The sequence below is a fragment of the Physella acuta genome, unplaced genomic scaffold (genome assembly GCF_028476545.2).
Source record: "Physella acuta isolate Inbredline_101_S28 unplaced genomic scaffold, ASM2847654v3 ptg000662l, whole genome shotgun sequence".
In the NCBI taxonomy this organism is placed as follows: domain Eukaryota; kingdom Metazoa; phylum Mollusca; class Gastropoda; family Physidae; genus Physella; species Physella acuta.
Window position 1 is genome coordinate 142,032 of NW_026732181.1, and position 14,923 is coordinate 156,954.

Genomic DNA, 14,923 nt, shown 5'->3' on the forward strand with positions numbered 1-14,923 from the left:
TTGTCCGCAGGCAGTTTGTCCACCGCGGGTGTTCATTACAGGTTATTTGCATCTCTAAACCTACACCTGCACATACACTTTCATTTATACCTACATTTTCTGCGTTATTTTCATATTTGCGCATTTTTCTGTGTGTACAAATTGCTGTGTGCACATTTCTATGTGTGCGCAATTTTCTGTTTGCGCATTTTTCCGTTGCGCATTTGTTAGAGCGCAGTTTTTCGTTGTGCATTTTTTTTCTGGTCACCTGTGGTGCCTAAAGGGGTGCCACCCGATTTATCGACGCCACTGCAAGCCCCTTTCCGACATGTCTCCCCTCTCCACTAGATCCACTCCGTTGAAAGAGTGTGTTATTTGTGTGCGACCCTTACATTTAAATTTAAAGGCCTGCATCTAATTTTTATTTGTTTCCCTGTCTAAATAAAATTAGACTTTTTATTTCCTTCTGCTACTTTTTAAAATTAGAATTTGCCAACATGGCTACAACATCAACAATGCTGATGTTGTTAGTCGTCTATTGGTGTATGTTTGTTAGCGTCAAAGCTTATATTGCCGGGCTGTACTGTGGTGAAGAAAACTGCTATGACGGTAGGCCCTAGATCTATGTAGTATGTAGATCTAGTATGCAGTAGATCTAAAACGATATGTAAATAATAGAATCTAGTATAAATAGTAAATAGTAAAGTTACAAAAGTAGATTTAAGTACTAAGTAAGTAGATTAGGTTAGGGCGGTTAGGGACTTGGAGAGAATTTTAGGTAATCTATCGTTTTGGGTACGTAAAATCGCCCGCGACTAGTAATGTGAAAAACAGGTGACTCCTTACATTTTAATAATTATTTCACATTTTGAGGAGGATTTATGTTTTAAAAATACAAAAATGTTTCCTTGTTTCATTTATGTACCTGTTTTTAAACAATTGAATTAAAACGTTTCAGTAATAAATGAAGACTAGCGATGTTTCCAACAGATGCAACCATGCTCATTTACTATAGCAGCCATCTTGTTAAAGTTTTATTTTTATAGACTTAACGCGCAAGATTCAGGCGGAAGTCACTCTATTTTACAAATGGCTGCTGTTTATATAGCAAACCTTGCTTGTAGACACTGCTGTTTAAAGTTAATTTCTGGCCTATATTGATATATTTAGCCATTGATTTAGGTTTATTATTCATTTATCTAGTTTTATTTGACACAAACATATCACAATATACTTCTATTACAGCCTTGACAATGAGGTAACGTTTTCGTACATTAATAACCGCGGGCGATTTTACGTACCCAAAACGATAGATTACCGAATTTTAATTAGAATCTATATAAAATAAAAAAATAATAATGTAATAGAGGAGTTTACACTTTTCGGACACACACCAAAAATTACGTAGGACCGAACACTTCGTCGGTTTTTGGCTCATAGAAACTTTAATTAGCATGTCTCACGCGAAACCACGGCGCCTGCACGTAAACTGTTCATTTAAGAACACTTCCGTGTCAAGTACTTCCGTTTCCTTTCTCAAGAATTATTTTTAGAAATTTTTTAACGTTGCATGGTACGCACATTTCTATTTTTACACCAGCCGGATGAAGTGACCTAGGGTTGGACTTAGGGGCAAAACTTGAACCAATCAATGCTTAGCTAAAAGGTTACACTATAAATAGCTTCTATATATGTATGGAACATCGTAAATGTCAAGGTTAATGGGTTTTTTCGTGCTTGAACAATAAAAAAGGGGTGTTCGCTAACTTTTTTGACCTTACATGGGATCGGACAGCAACACAAAAATATTATTAAATAAGAATTTAGAGCATAAAAGGGGCTGGTTATTGAAGGGAAAGGGTCAAAATAAGGTCAAGAAGGCAGTGGAATGCGAAAGAGGAGGGGGAATCATGTGACCTGGCTGGCTTAGCAGCGTACTGCGCGAGCCGCAATGGCTGAATGGGATGAACTTTGGGAGTGTGGGAAAAAGGTTTTATACTATTAAAATTACCTCACAAACAATCAATAACACAATATAAATGATTAAATGCATATAATATATGTTTTTATTCATTAAATTGACTTTAAATTATTCTAAATGAACAAAAAGTGCTATGTCCGATGACGGGTAAAGGTGTCCGAACACATGTAAAACTGTATTACATGTGTTCGAACACACGTTAAGACCCCCCAGTCACTATAACAAGAATAGCTTAAGTTCTATGCGTATGAATACAAAATGACACACACATTATTAAAGTAGAATGGTTGCGGATAGATATGATACTTTTTTTTGTTTTCTATGTTAAGCGGTTACTGAATGAGACCGCATCAAATTTTTACGTTGCGTTTTTTCGCTATGTGTGTCCGAAAAGTGTAAGCTCCTCTAGCAGCATCTGATAGACTCATAATTCAACTTGAAAAAATTTGCAGAAATCTATTTTTAGAGCTTACTCAAAATAACGAACAAATGAATCTAAATAGAAAAAAATGCGCACAAAGTCAACAAAAAATCAAAGTTTTATCAATATCAAATATAAACTATAATTCTGTAATTTAAAATGATTTTAAAGTCAGATTCGTGGATTTACAAATCAATTCAATTGAGAGCAATGGCGTCATTAAGATAACAACACAAGTACACTTCCAGTTTCAACCTCTGTCTTTCCCGGTAGTCGTAAAATGGCTTAAGCCTGTACTTTCAAAAATAATTATAAAAAATACTTTGCTATCGATTAACATTATGAAAATTTACACACATAAAGAAAAATGGTGATAATGGTTGGAGGGCTTTTTATTGGCCTACATTGTTAGTAAGTTTTTATGGTACAAAGAGTTTTACTTAGCAAAAGTTTGGCTCCAAATATCCATTTTCACCTTCAACAAAATCTCAAAACAAAAATACCGTAACATTTGTTTTTTAGAATCAGTCATCAAATTATTAGTAGCATCGGCGATTTATAATAAAAAATTTTTTCCGATCTTCACCCGCGACCGCACGGCTAAATTGACGAAAGTCTGTATGGGCAGAAAACTCTCATTTTTAGTGCCTCAAAATCTACGTCATCCAAGTCCCTAACGTAAACCTAACATTTTTAGTCATTTTTTGCATTTTTTAGACGCATTTGCGCGGAACGCGTCGGTCGGCTAAATCCAGTGCTCGAACGCGATCTAAAAATAAATAAATATTAGAACTGCCCGAATTTTTTTTAAACACCAAAGGTTGGCGCAGGTTACAAAAAAAGAATTAATCTTGTCATTGGAAACATAAATAAATCTATCGTTTTAGATTTAGGTACGAAAAATCGCCCGCGACTAGTAATGTGAAAAACAGGTAACTCCTTAAATTTTAATAATTATTTCACATTTTGAGGAGGATTTATGTTTTGAAAAAAATGTTTCCTTGTTTCATTTATGTTGATTATGTACCTGTTTTTAAACAGCTGAGTTAAAACTTTTCAGTAATAAATGAAGACTAGCGATGCTTCCAACAGATGCAACCATGCTCATTTACTATAGCAGCCATCTTGTTTATTTTTTTTTATTGTAAACTAATAGCGTAAGATTCAGGGGAAGCCACTCTAACTTACAGATGGCCGCTTTTTATATAGCAAATCCTGCTCGCAAACACTGCTGTTTAAAGTTAATTTCTTGCTTATATTGATATATTTAGCCATTGATTTAGGTTTATTATTCATTTATCTAGGGCCTATATTATTTGACACAAATATATCACAATATACAATTATAGCCTTGACAATGAGGTAACTTTTTCGTACATTACTAGCCACGGGCGATTTTACATACCTAAAACGATAGATTACCAAATAAAAAGGCCTCTGGGGCTATTCCCAACCGACTGTGACACTGAATAGCCTCAATGCGGCTATTCAGTCATTTCATGCTAAATACAACTGGGAATAATATCTTATAATAATAAAAGCATTTATTGTGACTGGGGAGTGAGGTATAGATCTAGATTAAGAGAGCAGTAGGCCCTACTATTTTTATCGTGTTATTTTTTTTATAAAAAAGCTATTACGGTTAGGCCTAAAGTTTAGTTTAGCTTTTAGGCTCATATCAGACATATCTCCTACAGGATACGTACGTAGGTCATAGATGATCAATTATGCACTCTAAATCTATAGGCCTACTAGACTTATAGATCTAGTAGTTTTTAAATAAATAATACTAATTAGGCCTAAGCATCAGTTTGGTTCAGTAGCGTAGCGAGGGGGGGGGGGAGGGACATATGTCCCCGGGCGCCGACCTTAGGGGGCGCCAAAATGGGTTGGAAAAATAAATTGAAAGTTTGAGGGGGTGCAAATCGAAAGTTTGAGGGGGGGTGCAAATCAAAATCTCGAGGGGGGGGTGCAAATCGAAAAGTTTGTCCCCGGGCGCCGGGAAGGGTCGCTACGCCTCTGGTTTGGTTGGTTGTTCACATTGCTATTCAACTATCAATTACCATTAAAAATTCACATAGAATAAATATCAAGTGAAATAGGATGTCCTTTTCCATCAGCTATCATTCACAGTTTCCATCACACTTTTGTGTTTTTTCTCTTAGCAAAAATCTAAAGGACAGGTCTTTTTTTTTCCTGACCTGCCAACAATTACGTCACAAACCAAAAAAAAATTAACAAAAGTAACCCTTCCATTTCCATGAATAACTGTGAAAAAATATATTGAAAATAAGAGACATACATCGAGAGTCATAGCAATAAGGCATCTGATGGGTTTTAACCCGCACCTTCTGGCACAACAGCCACTACCCATGTCCGCTCGACCACACATCTTCATGCGTTTTAGGGTATTTTTAACATTAATTCTAGCAAAAACGATCACGACTGTGAATAGACACTTTGAAAAAAAAGGGGTTAAAAGACAGTAGGCCTACTTGTCTACTCTACTGTCAGTAAAATAAGTAAAGTAAAGTAATAGTCAGCATGTAAATCTAGATCTACTATCTAGTATCTACTTTGTTATGTACTTCTAGATCTATGTATGTGCGACAGTGACAATGTATAGGCCTACTATTCAATTAATAATATTATCATATTAACAATAGCATACAACAAAACAAAAAATTAAACAAGTTTAAAGCCCTTATAAATAGCCAAAATGTGCTAGCTTTACTTTAAAATCAACTTTGTAGCTGATGAAGGTGTTGTATTTGTGATGGTTCTAGAATTTATTGACTAATGACTTCATAATTCGAACTTTAATGTGGCTTTTAAAAATCTGGACTTTGTAGTATAGTATAGTAGTCATTACTGATAATGATATGCTAATAGATAATCAATTTTCCACATTAATTTATTTCAGTTCTTGATGTCAACAGAGATGCTACGAAGGTTAGAATACTTTATTGTGTATTTAATATATCTATAGCATATATTCTGTTCTGTAAAAAGTATTCTCTTAAAATTTTCCATCATAAAAGCATGTTTTAAACTACCCAACACAACATTTCAAAAACACCTGACACAACTTAATACAGTTCGATGTAAACCCACACTAATGAACAGAAAAAGAGTTGAATAAAAATGAATGCATAGTCTTTAATAATAATACTAGCGTCCCCATCCCCAGCATTTTGCTGCGGTCTCAGAAGGCTGATACTATATTTCAAGCGGATTTCATTAATGTGTTACCAATACTGTATTTTTAAACACATGACCTTGTTTTCTACAACTGAGTTTTTTTCAATGGAAATAAAACAGATGTTATATTTCTTGGAACATAGTTGTATGCGCACGGGTTTGCTCACACTACTACCCTTGAATGTAGTGTATGTTAATCACTCTGTGCAATTGAGGTGACTGCCCAGGTGTCAGGAACATATTAGGGCACTCAATGGAGCACAGGGGCGCAGCGTACATCCCTTGGCTTGGTTTAATTATTGAGTGCCCTATGCCACCATGTCTATATTGTAGGGTGCTCTTTAAAATGAATGTATGCACCATAGTGCTCACAGGAAAGCCCAGGGCTGCAAATAGCACCCTGCCGGGGCGCCGGCGGTCACTCCTAATTCAATTTAGTCATGTCTATAATACCCCATATTATCCATAGTCTATGGCACTGTTTAAAATGAATGTAGGCGTCATAGTGCTGACAGAATAGCCTGGGTCACCATATTGCACACTACCAAGGCACCAGCGAACACCTGATTCAATTTAGTGAGCGGTTGTAGTAGCTCATCATATGCATAGTATTGCACTCTTTAAAGGGAACGTAGGCTCCATAGTGCTCACGACTAGGGCGGAATTACCATACTGCCAGACTGGGGGAGAGAGTGTGTGTGTGTGTGCCCCTGGTGAGATCATTGTTTCAAGTAGAACAGAACTCCTGACACCCAGTTCTGGACATCCAATCAATTGATCCCAGGTGGTAAGATAACCATGGATAACTCGGGACACCTAACTGTACACTACTGCCAGGACCATGGTAGTAATGTATAAATAAAAAAACACATACATTTCTTTATTTATATATAATCTGTATATAATCTAATGATGTAATAACATGTGCATGTTGTATCAGAAATTAAAAACATCCATATTATTGAAGGTCACTTGACCTATTTAAACTGCAGTGTTGGTAGGCCTATAAATGTTAGCTGAATACAGTTTGTACTCTCATTTTCAAATTATTTACTTAAATTAGTTATGTCTCGTAAATTCTAAAACATTAATCAGATTATAACAATGATTGCTTAGGGCATGCTGCATACATTCCTCCAGTGATAGGTGCCATTAAGTTTGTTCAATCAGCTTTTCCTAGGTACCAAATTTAAAATGTTCGGCTAATCAATACTCCAATTATTTGAATGGTAACAATGTTAGCACTTCTTTACTTAAATTCTAGTTGTTGGGAACTCTGTCACTAGTTCAAAAATGTCTCCTCACAATTTTTACTTCTTTCTTTTTTAATAAAGACTTACTTTTTCAATTAGATTGAGATTACAAAAGCTTACCGAAAGCTGGCAAAGAAATGGCATCCAGATATGCACAGAACAGAGGTAAAATATTATTTTGTTTTAAATTTTCATAAACCTCTTCTCAAGGAAGAAGCATTTAACTTTGAAATTAAGATATTTTAAAGTGTTGCAAAATAATAATAAAAAAGTCAATGTCATTTTCTTTACAATAGAGATAATCATGGAATGATTGATCCAATTTTTTATGTTGCTTCAGTCAGACAAAGAGGCAGCTTCTGTTATGTTTCTGAAGATTGCAAATGCTTATGAGGTAAGGTGCTGACTTTTTCTGATCATATAATATAGCAGGATTTTCCAAACTTTTTGTCACCTTAAATAAAAAATTCTTGGCTCCCCTTAACCCTTCAACTAACATAGCCCTAAGATTCATGGTAACATGATTTGAAAAAACTGAGATGGGTATGATTTTCTATTACATTGCAGCAGCATTAACCAGCAAATCCCTGTCACCAAAATATAGTGTAAAATTTTATAGCAGGCTGAATTAGTCCCAGTGTGCTGTTTAGAGACACAGGGCTATCAAATGTGTATATCCCAATGTCCATATAGCAGAAATGGCTGAAGACACTGAGCTGAAAACCATGTCCTACCAGAACAATTACACCACCCTTCCCTGGTGAATAGTTGTCCTTGAGGCCTTATCTCTCAGTGTGAGCTGCTATTTAATTACCCTTACACTATTTCAAACTGTATAGAAATAAGATATTCCTTGCATAAAATTGTAATATTCCATGCATATGTTTTTCATGCTAAAGCTGCTTTTTAAAACATGCAATGAGATCAGATAGCTTTGTATTTAATGAAAGTTGGATTACTTGCTTGGTATGCAAAAAAAATTATGGGCATAGCAGTGTATTAAAAATAATTAGGGAAAATTTTTTTCATGCTTCCACATTCCAGTTGGGAAACTGACGATTTATGTTTTAAGTAATTACAAATACAATCAATAAAGTAATTTAATTTATTGCTATTTTATTTACCTAAAGTATGTAGATATATATTTTTTTTCTGACACTTCACAAAATTTAGTTACATTGAAGATCATTTCCTCAAATTTTTTAAAATGTTTTTTTTTTAAGCTTTTAATTAATGTAATTATGGTATTTTATAGACACATTTCTTTCTACATTTAGATCCTTAGAGATGAAGAACAGAGAACAGATTATGACTATATGTTGGATAATCCAGGTATAGTTATTAGCATGCTCCATCGCCATTCTCACACAGCTTCAATGTAGCCTCTAGTTACACTGGTATGTTATTAGCCAAATAAAAAACATTTGCTCCACATTTTGCAGATGAATATTACTCTCACTACTACCGGTACTACAGGAGGCGTGTGGCACCTAAGGTTGATGTTAGGATTGTTATTGCTGTCACCATTACAGTTATATCAATCATACAGGTAAATTTGCTACATGATGTTTTCTTTGGTCTGTGTAGAGCAAGGATGTGCTACTAAGTTTTAGGGCATGGGGCCAGGTGGAATTCTGTGAAAAATTAAAATGATTATTGTTTGAACCTCAACATAAAGTTCAAAATTTAAAACCAAATTTTATCAATATACAAGGCAAATTAATTCCAAATTGACTTAAATTCATGTACTTCTGTTTTTAATTGTTTCACACAGAAAAGGTGAGTATCAATGCCGAAAGTTGACCGTTACACTTTAAATGTGCATAGTCATACTAATGACTAACTGTGAGTTTCTCTTGTATGTCGTTAAACCTATCAGTAAGATTTCATAAAAAAACGAATCTAAATATTTATTTCAGTATTATGGAGCCTGGAATAATTACACAACAGCATTAAATTACCTATGTAAAGACCAAAAGTATCGAATAAGAGCTGTGGAAATAGCTAAGAGTGAAGGCTTGCTAAATAATTCAAAGAAGAAAAACAAACGAAGTAAGGTACTGAATTATTTTTTATGTATATTATAAATAATGTAGAGTTAAGTAGAAGTCAAAATGGTTTAGTCAAAAAAATTTAAAGGGTTTAGAGTAACTGTGGTCAAACCTTGTAACTTCAATTTTGATGCGTTTCTTATGTATTATTTCATTCATCTCAGTATCTTAGTGCAACTTTAATTGAAGTGCAAGAATATATCTTATTAAATTTATGTAGATATCTAGACAGTTAAACTTTATAGATTCTTGTATTCAGTTTCATAAGGTGAAATAACAATGCTCTGTCAGTTGAGCTGGTGTTATAAAATGTTCTTTACAAATCTTCAAGCCAAGGTGGTAGCTGATAATGGGCAGATAATAATAATTACTCAGAGTTTAATATATTACAAGCTGCTTATTGGGCTGAAAGCAAATAGTTTTAGCTGGGAGTGGTGTCAACTCAATTATAATAGGGTTGGAATGGAATGAAAACATACTGTGCTGATTGCTTTTAATACAATTTATTATATTAAAATTATTTCTAGATACTCATGTAGAAAATAAAGCAAGTTTAAACCTTTAAGGGCATGGGCGGGTGATGAGTACCAACTTCCTTATTTCCGAGTTTAAATATGTAATACTTGGCTAATAGTTATAACTCAAAGAGTTAAGAATAAAAATATTTTTTAAAATTTTTAAAATCTTCCGTTGCCATGGTGACGGCGGCCATATTGGATTTTATTGACGATTTTTAAATGGAAATAACTCAAAAATGGTTTGTACAAATTTCATGAAAATTTAATATAGTCTGCAGACACATGTGTTTAAAACTTCTGATAGATTACATTTTCAAAAAAGAAAATAGTTTTTTTTTTTACTTTTTTTTTTCAAACATCACTGTAAAAATTTCATTATTTCGTCCAATTTTTTTCACTATTTCAACAACAAAATTTTTTTTTTTACAAAAATTCCAAAAGTGTTCTATCAGTTTTATTTGAACATATATAAAGAATAACTGGAGCAAATTTAGTTCAGTTCTGATAATTATTAACAAAGTTATTTCAACAATTGTACAGAAAAACATCAAACTGAGAAAAACGCAAAAAACTAACAAAAAGTTGCAAAAAATGAAAATTTATCGCTGTATGTCACTAAAATCGACCACATTTATAGCCTGGAGTATGGTGCTGCTGAATATATTCCTTCTGAGCTTGTTCAGCTGTTAGTTTTCTTTTTTTCTGGCGCTGTTTGTTTTACCTAGAGCTGTAGTAAAGCTGTTGTTATGGCGTCTTTTTTGGCGTCCTTCACTGGATCTTCGACTATGGTTTCCTTCTTTTGACAGCAATGCCATAGCATGCCTGGGCCCAAAATTGAATTATGCTATCGCAGAAACAGCAGTATATTTTGCATGGTCTCATGCCTAAAGCCAATTATGATAAGACGATGTCTTTGTTTATTGTGAAAGGCCTTGTTCTGGATTCTTTTGCAGTTGTATACTTACGGTTTACAACATTTTTATTACTGCCACACCATGCTTGAAGCAAACCCATTACACTTTTTTTCATCAATAGTAGCCACTACATCACAGTGGGCGAGGAAATATATTGATAACATCAAGAAACAAATCACATTCGACAATAATTCTGCATGGCTGTGGTTTACAATTAGCACTACCAGTACTAGATGTAACAGTGCTTTGTTCTGTCTGTAAAAACTGTGTCTTACATTGCCGCAGTTTCTTAGTAAATGTGCATATTACATCTGCACCAGTGCTTGTCTGAATAGTGCTAGATTGAGTAGAGGTAGCTGCAATCAGTTGCATTCGGACGTGCCCTAGCTTTAGTTTTAGTAAATTAGTTAGATGTGTGTATCTATTTTTAGCGAGTGTTTTGTTCTACCCATTATCGAAAGAGAAACAAATTAAATCGTCTCTCTGCTTATGATAATTCACACAAACTAGTCTAAACTGTTAATAGTATATTTAATTGAAATAATTATATGTTAAAATAATGTAAATATTTCACAGAAGCTTAGAGAAACAAAACTAGATCAAACTTAGCAACGCGCTGAAACTAAGGGAATGTTTACTTCCGAAGCGAAACGACCAATCGCTAACTAGCTTCCGCAGTTGTATGCCAATGAAAAAATTGAGGTCAAAAATTTGCATACCGGAAAAACCCGACTGAGTAAAATAAACAACTTCATGACGTAGAAAAATAATCACATTAAAATAGGTATTTTGATTGGTCATTTAATTTTAGAACAAATAAAGAAAGGAGGTCACGGCCTTTCCATTGATATGAAACACATTAGGTTTCCGCGAAGCCTAATAGTACTTTTCTAGGTCGAAAAATGGCTATTTATACCAAGAAATTAAACAAAAGACCCTGTACACACTACATTGAACCCGGTTTTTCATAAATAAATACTGTTTTTAGGGTCATAACAATGTCATTTTTAGATTCAACGATGGTTATTCTGTATAGATCAAGTAAAAATGGGAAATCGATGATTTAGTGGATTTATGACGAAAAGTACACCCGCCCATGTCCTTAAATAAGTGCTATAACAACTGACTTTTCTGATTCTTTACAAAATAATTTGTATTTTATGTTTTAAATTTGCTCTATAGGAGGAGATAAAAGAAGAAGAGGAAATGACTATAAGAAAAATTATTGAAGAAAAGATGGATATTCGGTATAATTAAGCAATTTTTCAATTATTTTTTTCCATTTTTATTTTAATGTATCGCTAAATAGTTCTTTGGGGGAAGAAATCATTATCATACAGCGGTAAACTTAATTTTTTAGAGGTGGCTACAGCAAGCCCAAAGTGACTGATGTACTGTGGATCCAGCTGTTCTTATTACCATATCATATAGCCATGTATATTGCATGGTGGTTACGATGGATCTGGAAATTCAACATTAAAGGCGACGAATTAGGGAAAGATGAACAGCTCTATCTTATCCGAAAGCATTTAGGCTTTAGTCAAACACAGTTTGATGTAAGTACTTAGTTTACAAAATTGATTAAATAAAATGTATTTGTACTCTCATTAAAATTTGTAGTATCTTTTCTATAATGAAACTATTAGCAAATGATGTTTTTCTCTGTTAATAGGGTGTGGAAGACCGTGATATAGAAGATTACTTACGACAACAACTTTGGATAAAAGAAAATTTTGTGGTTAGCAAAATTTGTTTTCCAATTGTAATATATTTTTTAAAATTTCTTTTTTCTGGTTTAGTTTTTTAAAAATTGTTGTTTTTCAGAAATGGAAGGAACTAAAAGAAGAAGAAATGAAAACTAAATTAGCAGAAAGTGCCAGATACAAAATGTACAGAAGATATATGAAAAAGGGTGGTGCTGGACAGATGACCTTTGGCCCAGAATAGGATTATGAGTGCTTGACTTGTCAGCAGACAGAAGCATGTTTTAAATAGTCTTATCAAATTCTTTATCCATTTGACTTTGCTCTAAAACAATGTTCGAATCTTAAAGCAATTAAGTACAGCTGTGTTAGTGTGATAACCAAATGATCAGGAAATTAAGTTCTAAACTTTATTTAATAAAAAAATAATTTTCATAACAAAAGTAAGGGAAATATGCTTTTTTAAATAGATTTTTTTACAAAACACTATTTTTATTGCCTTGGTTGTCATAGTTCTGTCATTAGTATTAGTAATTATTTTAATAGCGTTTCTCTTTATTTTCAGTTGAGCTGTCTTGATGTGCAGTTTTTTTAATTATGCAAAAATCATATTAAAAAGGGAATTCTAAATTCTAATAGATTGGAAGAACATAATTATATAACCATTTAGAAGTTCAAATGATTTCACTGTATTATTGCCTTAGCTATCAGAATTTTTCATTCATAATGAATGTATTTTATAATAAATATTAGCAAAGTTGCAAATCTTTTAAAAATGTATCTGAAACAGAGTATTAAATGTTGCAATTACAAAATATGTTGGTAATTTATGGGTATCCTAAACTCTATTATCTTTTATTTTGCATGCAGGATGGCTGGTGACAGTGTTGTAGCAGGATGTTGGTCATGGGGTAGGGGGGGTGTAGGTCATGTCTCTGCTGTTTTTTTTTTTGCAATTAAAAATTTAATATACAACACAAGTTACAATAAAACTTTTGTTATAGTTCTTTATCAACCATAGATTTTATTAAAATCGTCTAAGAGTTTTGGCAATATTTAAGCAGATATTATGTGTTATAATTATCTTTAACCCTTTGAGCCCTGGCCTCCCTGACCTAATTTCTCCCTTTACCTGAGCTCCCAGGGCCAAACCAATTTTCACTTATCTGCTTCTAACTTTGCCTATAACTTTTGAACCGTTTGAGATAATCAAGCCAAATTTGGCATCCAGACTCAGGATCAAACAACAATGCATCAAGATTCTGAAATTCTTTATTTTTTAAAAATATATGAACAGAACAATTTCAATAAAATGAACACATTATTGTTTTGATAGAACAGAAGAAACCAATTTAGTAATTGTTTTGTTATTATTGATACCTAGCCATACCAACCTGGAGTCAGCTGATATAGAATCTGGAATATTTTTTACACCAACATTTTCAACTGGTTTGAATGTTGAATCTGTAGCCGAAAAATTATTATCAACACGCCAAAGAGACTGAAGTTTTACAGCACCACATACATCAGAACATACTTTTCATTTGTCACTGCCAATTTCAATGTCACTGTTCAGTCTCAAATTCAATGTCACTATCATTACAATATAGACCAGGAATATTATCTTCTTCATCAGAATCAAAAAGTAGTTGTATTGCCTGAGATGCAGTCATTCTACTTTTGTTGATATTTCGGTCTTTTGCTTCATCTTTTGCACCAACTTTATGTGCTGAAGTTGATGGCTGTGGCTCAGCTTTTCGTTTTGGTGGCATTGCTACGAAATGTAAACACTTTCACTTTTCCTAAAATCTATTTTTAGAATCATAATCCAGCAATAAAAAGACATGCGCAGTTTTAGTCAGTCTTCCACTAATTATATTTAATTAGACGGTATACCGGCCGCTAGGAATATGACGCTAGATCATCGGGCCGGAAAACCGGCTATTTGGACATATATGCCTAATATTGAAGCCGGTTTACCGGCCTGGCAGGCTCAAAGGGTTAAATTACATTGGCTTGAAAAGTTGGTTCCAAATGGTTGTGTTGCCAGAAAGCATATTTTTCAACTAAAATTGAATAATTTGTGAAATAAGTGCAAAATGACTTCCAGTTTAATTAAGGCTTGAAATATTTAACTAGCAACATACTGCTGTTGTGGTGATAGGGAATTTATATTTAATATAAATTAACAACTAGGCTATACTATATAGACTGCTAATGTGCATTTTATCATGGAAAACAATTGCTGTGACTATTTTACTCACCCTGTGAGTTTTTTTTAAAATTTCAATTGATAAAATAATTCAAATGGCTTTTCAATATGAAAATGAGTGTAATTGATGGTTCTCAAACAGCCTTTTACAACTATATAATGTTATCGCTTGTCATATTTTTAAAAAGATTTTTTTTTAAAATTTAGTACGATTACAATTTGATAGAGGGCAAGAACTTTATACTGGATGATGACTGATGGTCTTAAAAAACAAAAAATGTGTATTATCATCGCCTTGTCAAATGAGTAAACCTGTTTGTGAAATAGTTGTTTTATAAAGGCGCCTATTTAATAAAACTTTCTCTAAACAACAAAACTCTACTTTTTAATGAGTATATCATATTGCAAACTTTGGATACTTAAACTTGTTTGTCATGGATTACTCTAGGTAACTGAATTAATTCAAGCAAATTTAAACACATGATCAACCAATAAAAATAAAACTTATTTGTACCTGATAAATTTACTATTTTAAAATTATTTCATTTATTTGCTTTTAAAGATACAAAGGGTAATTAATCCCATGGTGGGTATGGTCGAGTCGGTAAAGCTCATGGTTGCTAAACCGAAAAGTCTTGAAGTTCGAACCCTCTGGAAAATGAGGCTTGTTAGCTGGTGACAGCCACTCTT

General features: G+C 33.4%; 1 protein-coding gene across 1 annotated transcript; it reads left to right on the forward strand.

Moving 5' to 3' along the window:
* Positions 1-448: 448 nt before the first annotated feature.
* Positions 449-12,952, forward strand: LOC131948853 (dnaJ homolog subfamily C member 25 homolog). Its single transcript, XM_059310548.1, has 11 exons — positions 449-588; positions 5,305-5,333; positions 6,935-7,000; positions 7,176-7,229; positions 8,113-8,167; positions 8,278-8,384; positions 8,755-8,892; positions 11,501-11,565; positions 11,679-11,874; positions 11,991-12,056; positions 12,143-12,952. The coding sequence occupies exons 1-11, from the start codon at positions 477-479 to the stop codon at positions 12,263-12,265; spliced, it is 1,011 nt and encodes a 336-aa protein (XP_059166531.1). The 5' UTR covers positions 449-476; the 3' UTR covers positions 12,266-12,952.
* Positions 12,953-14,923: the final 1,971 nt, after the last annotated feature.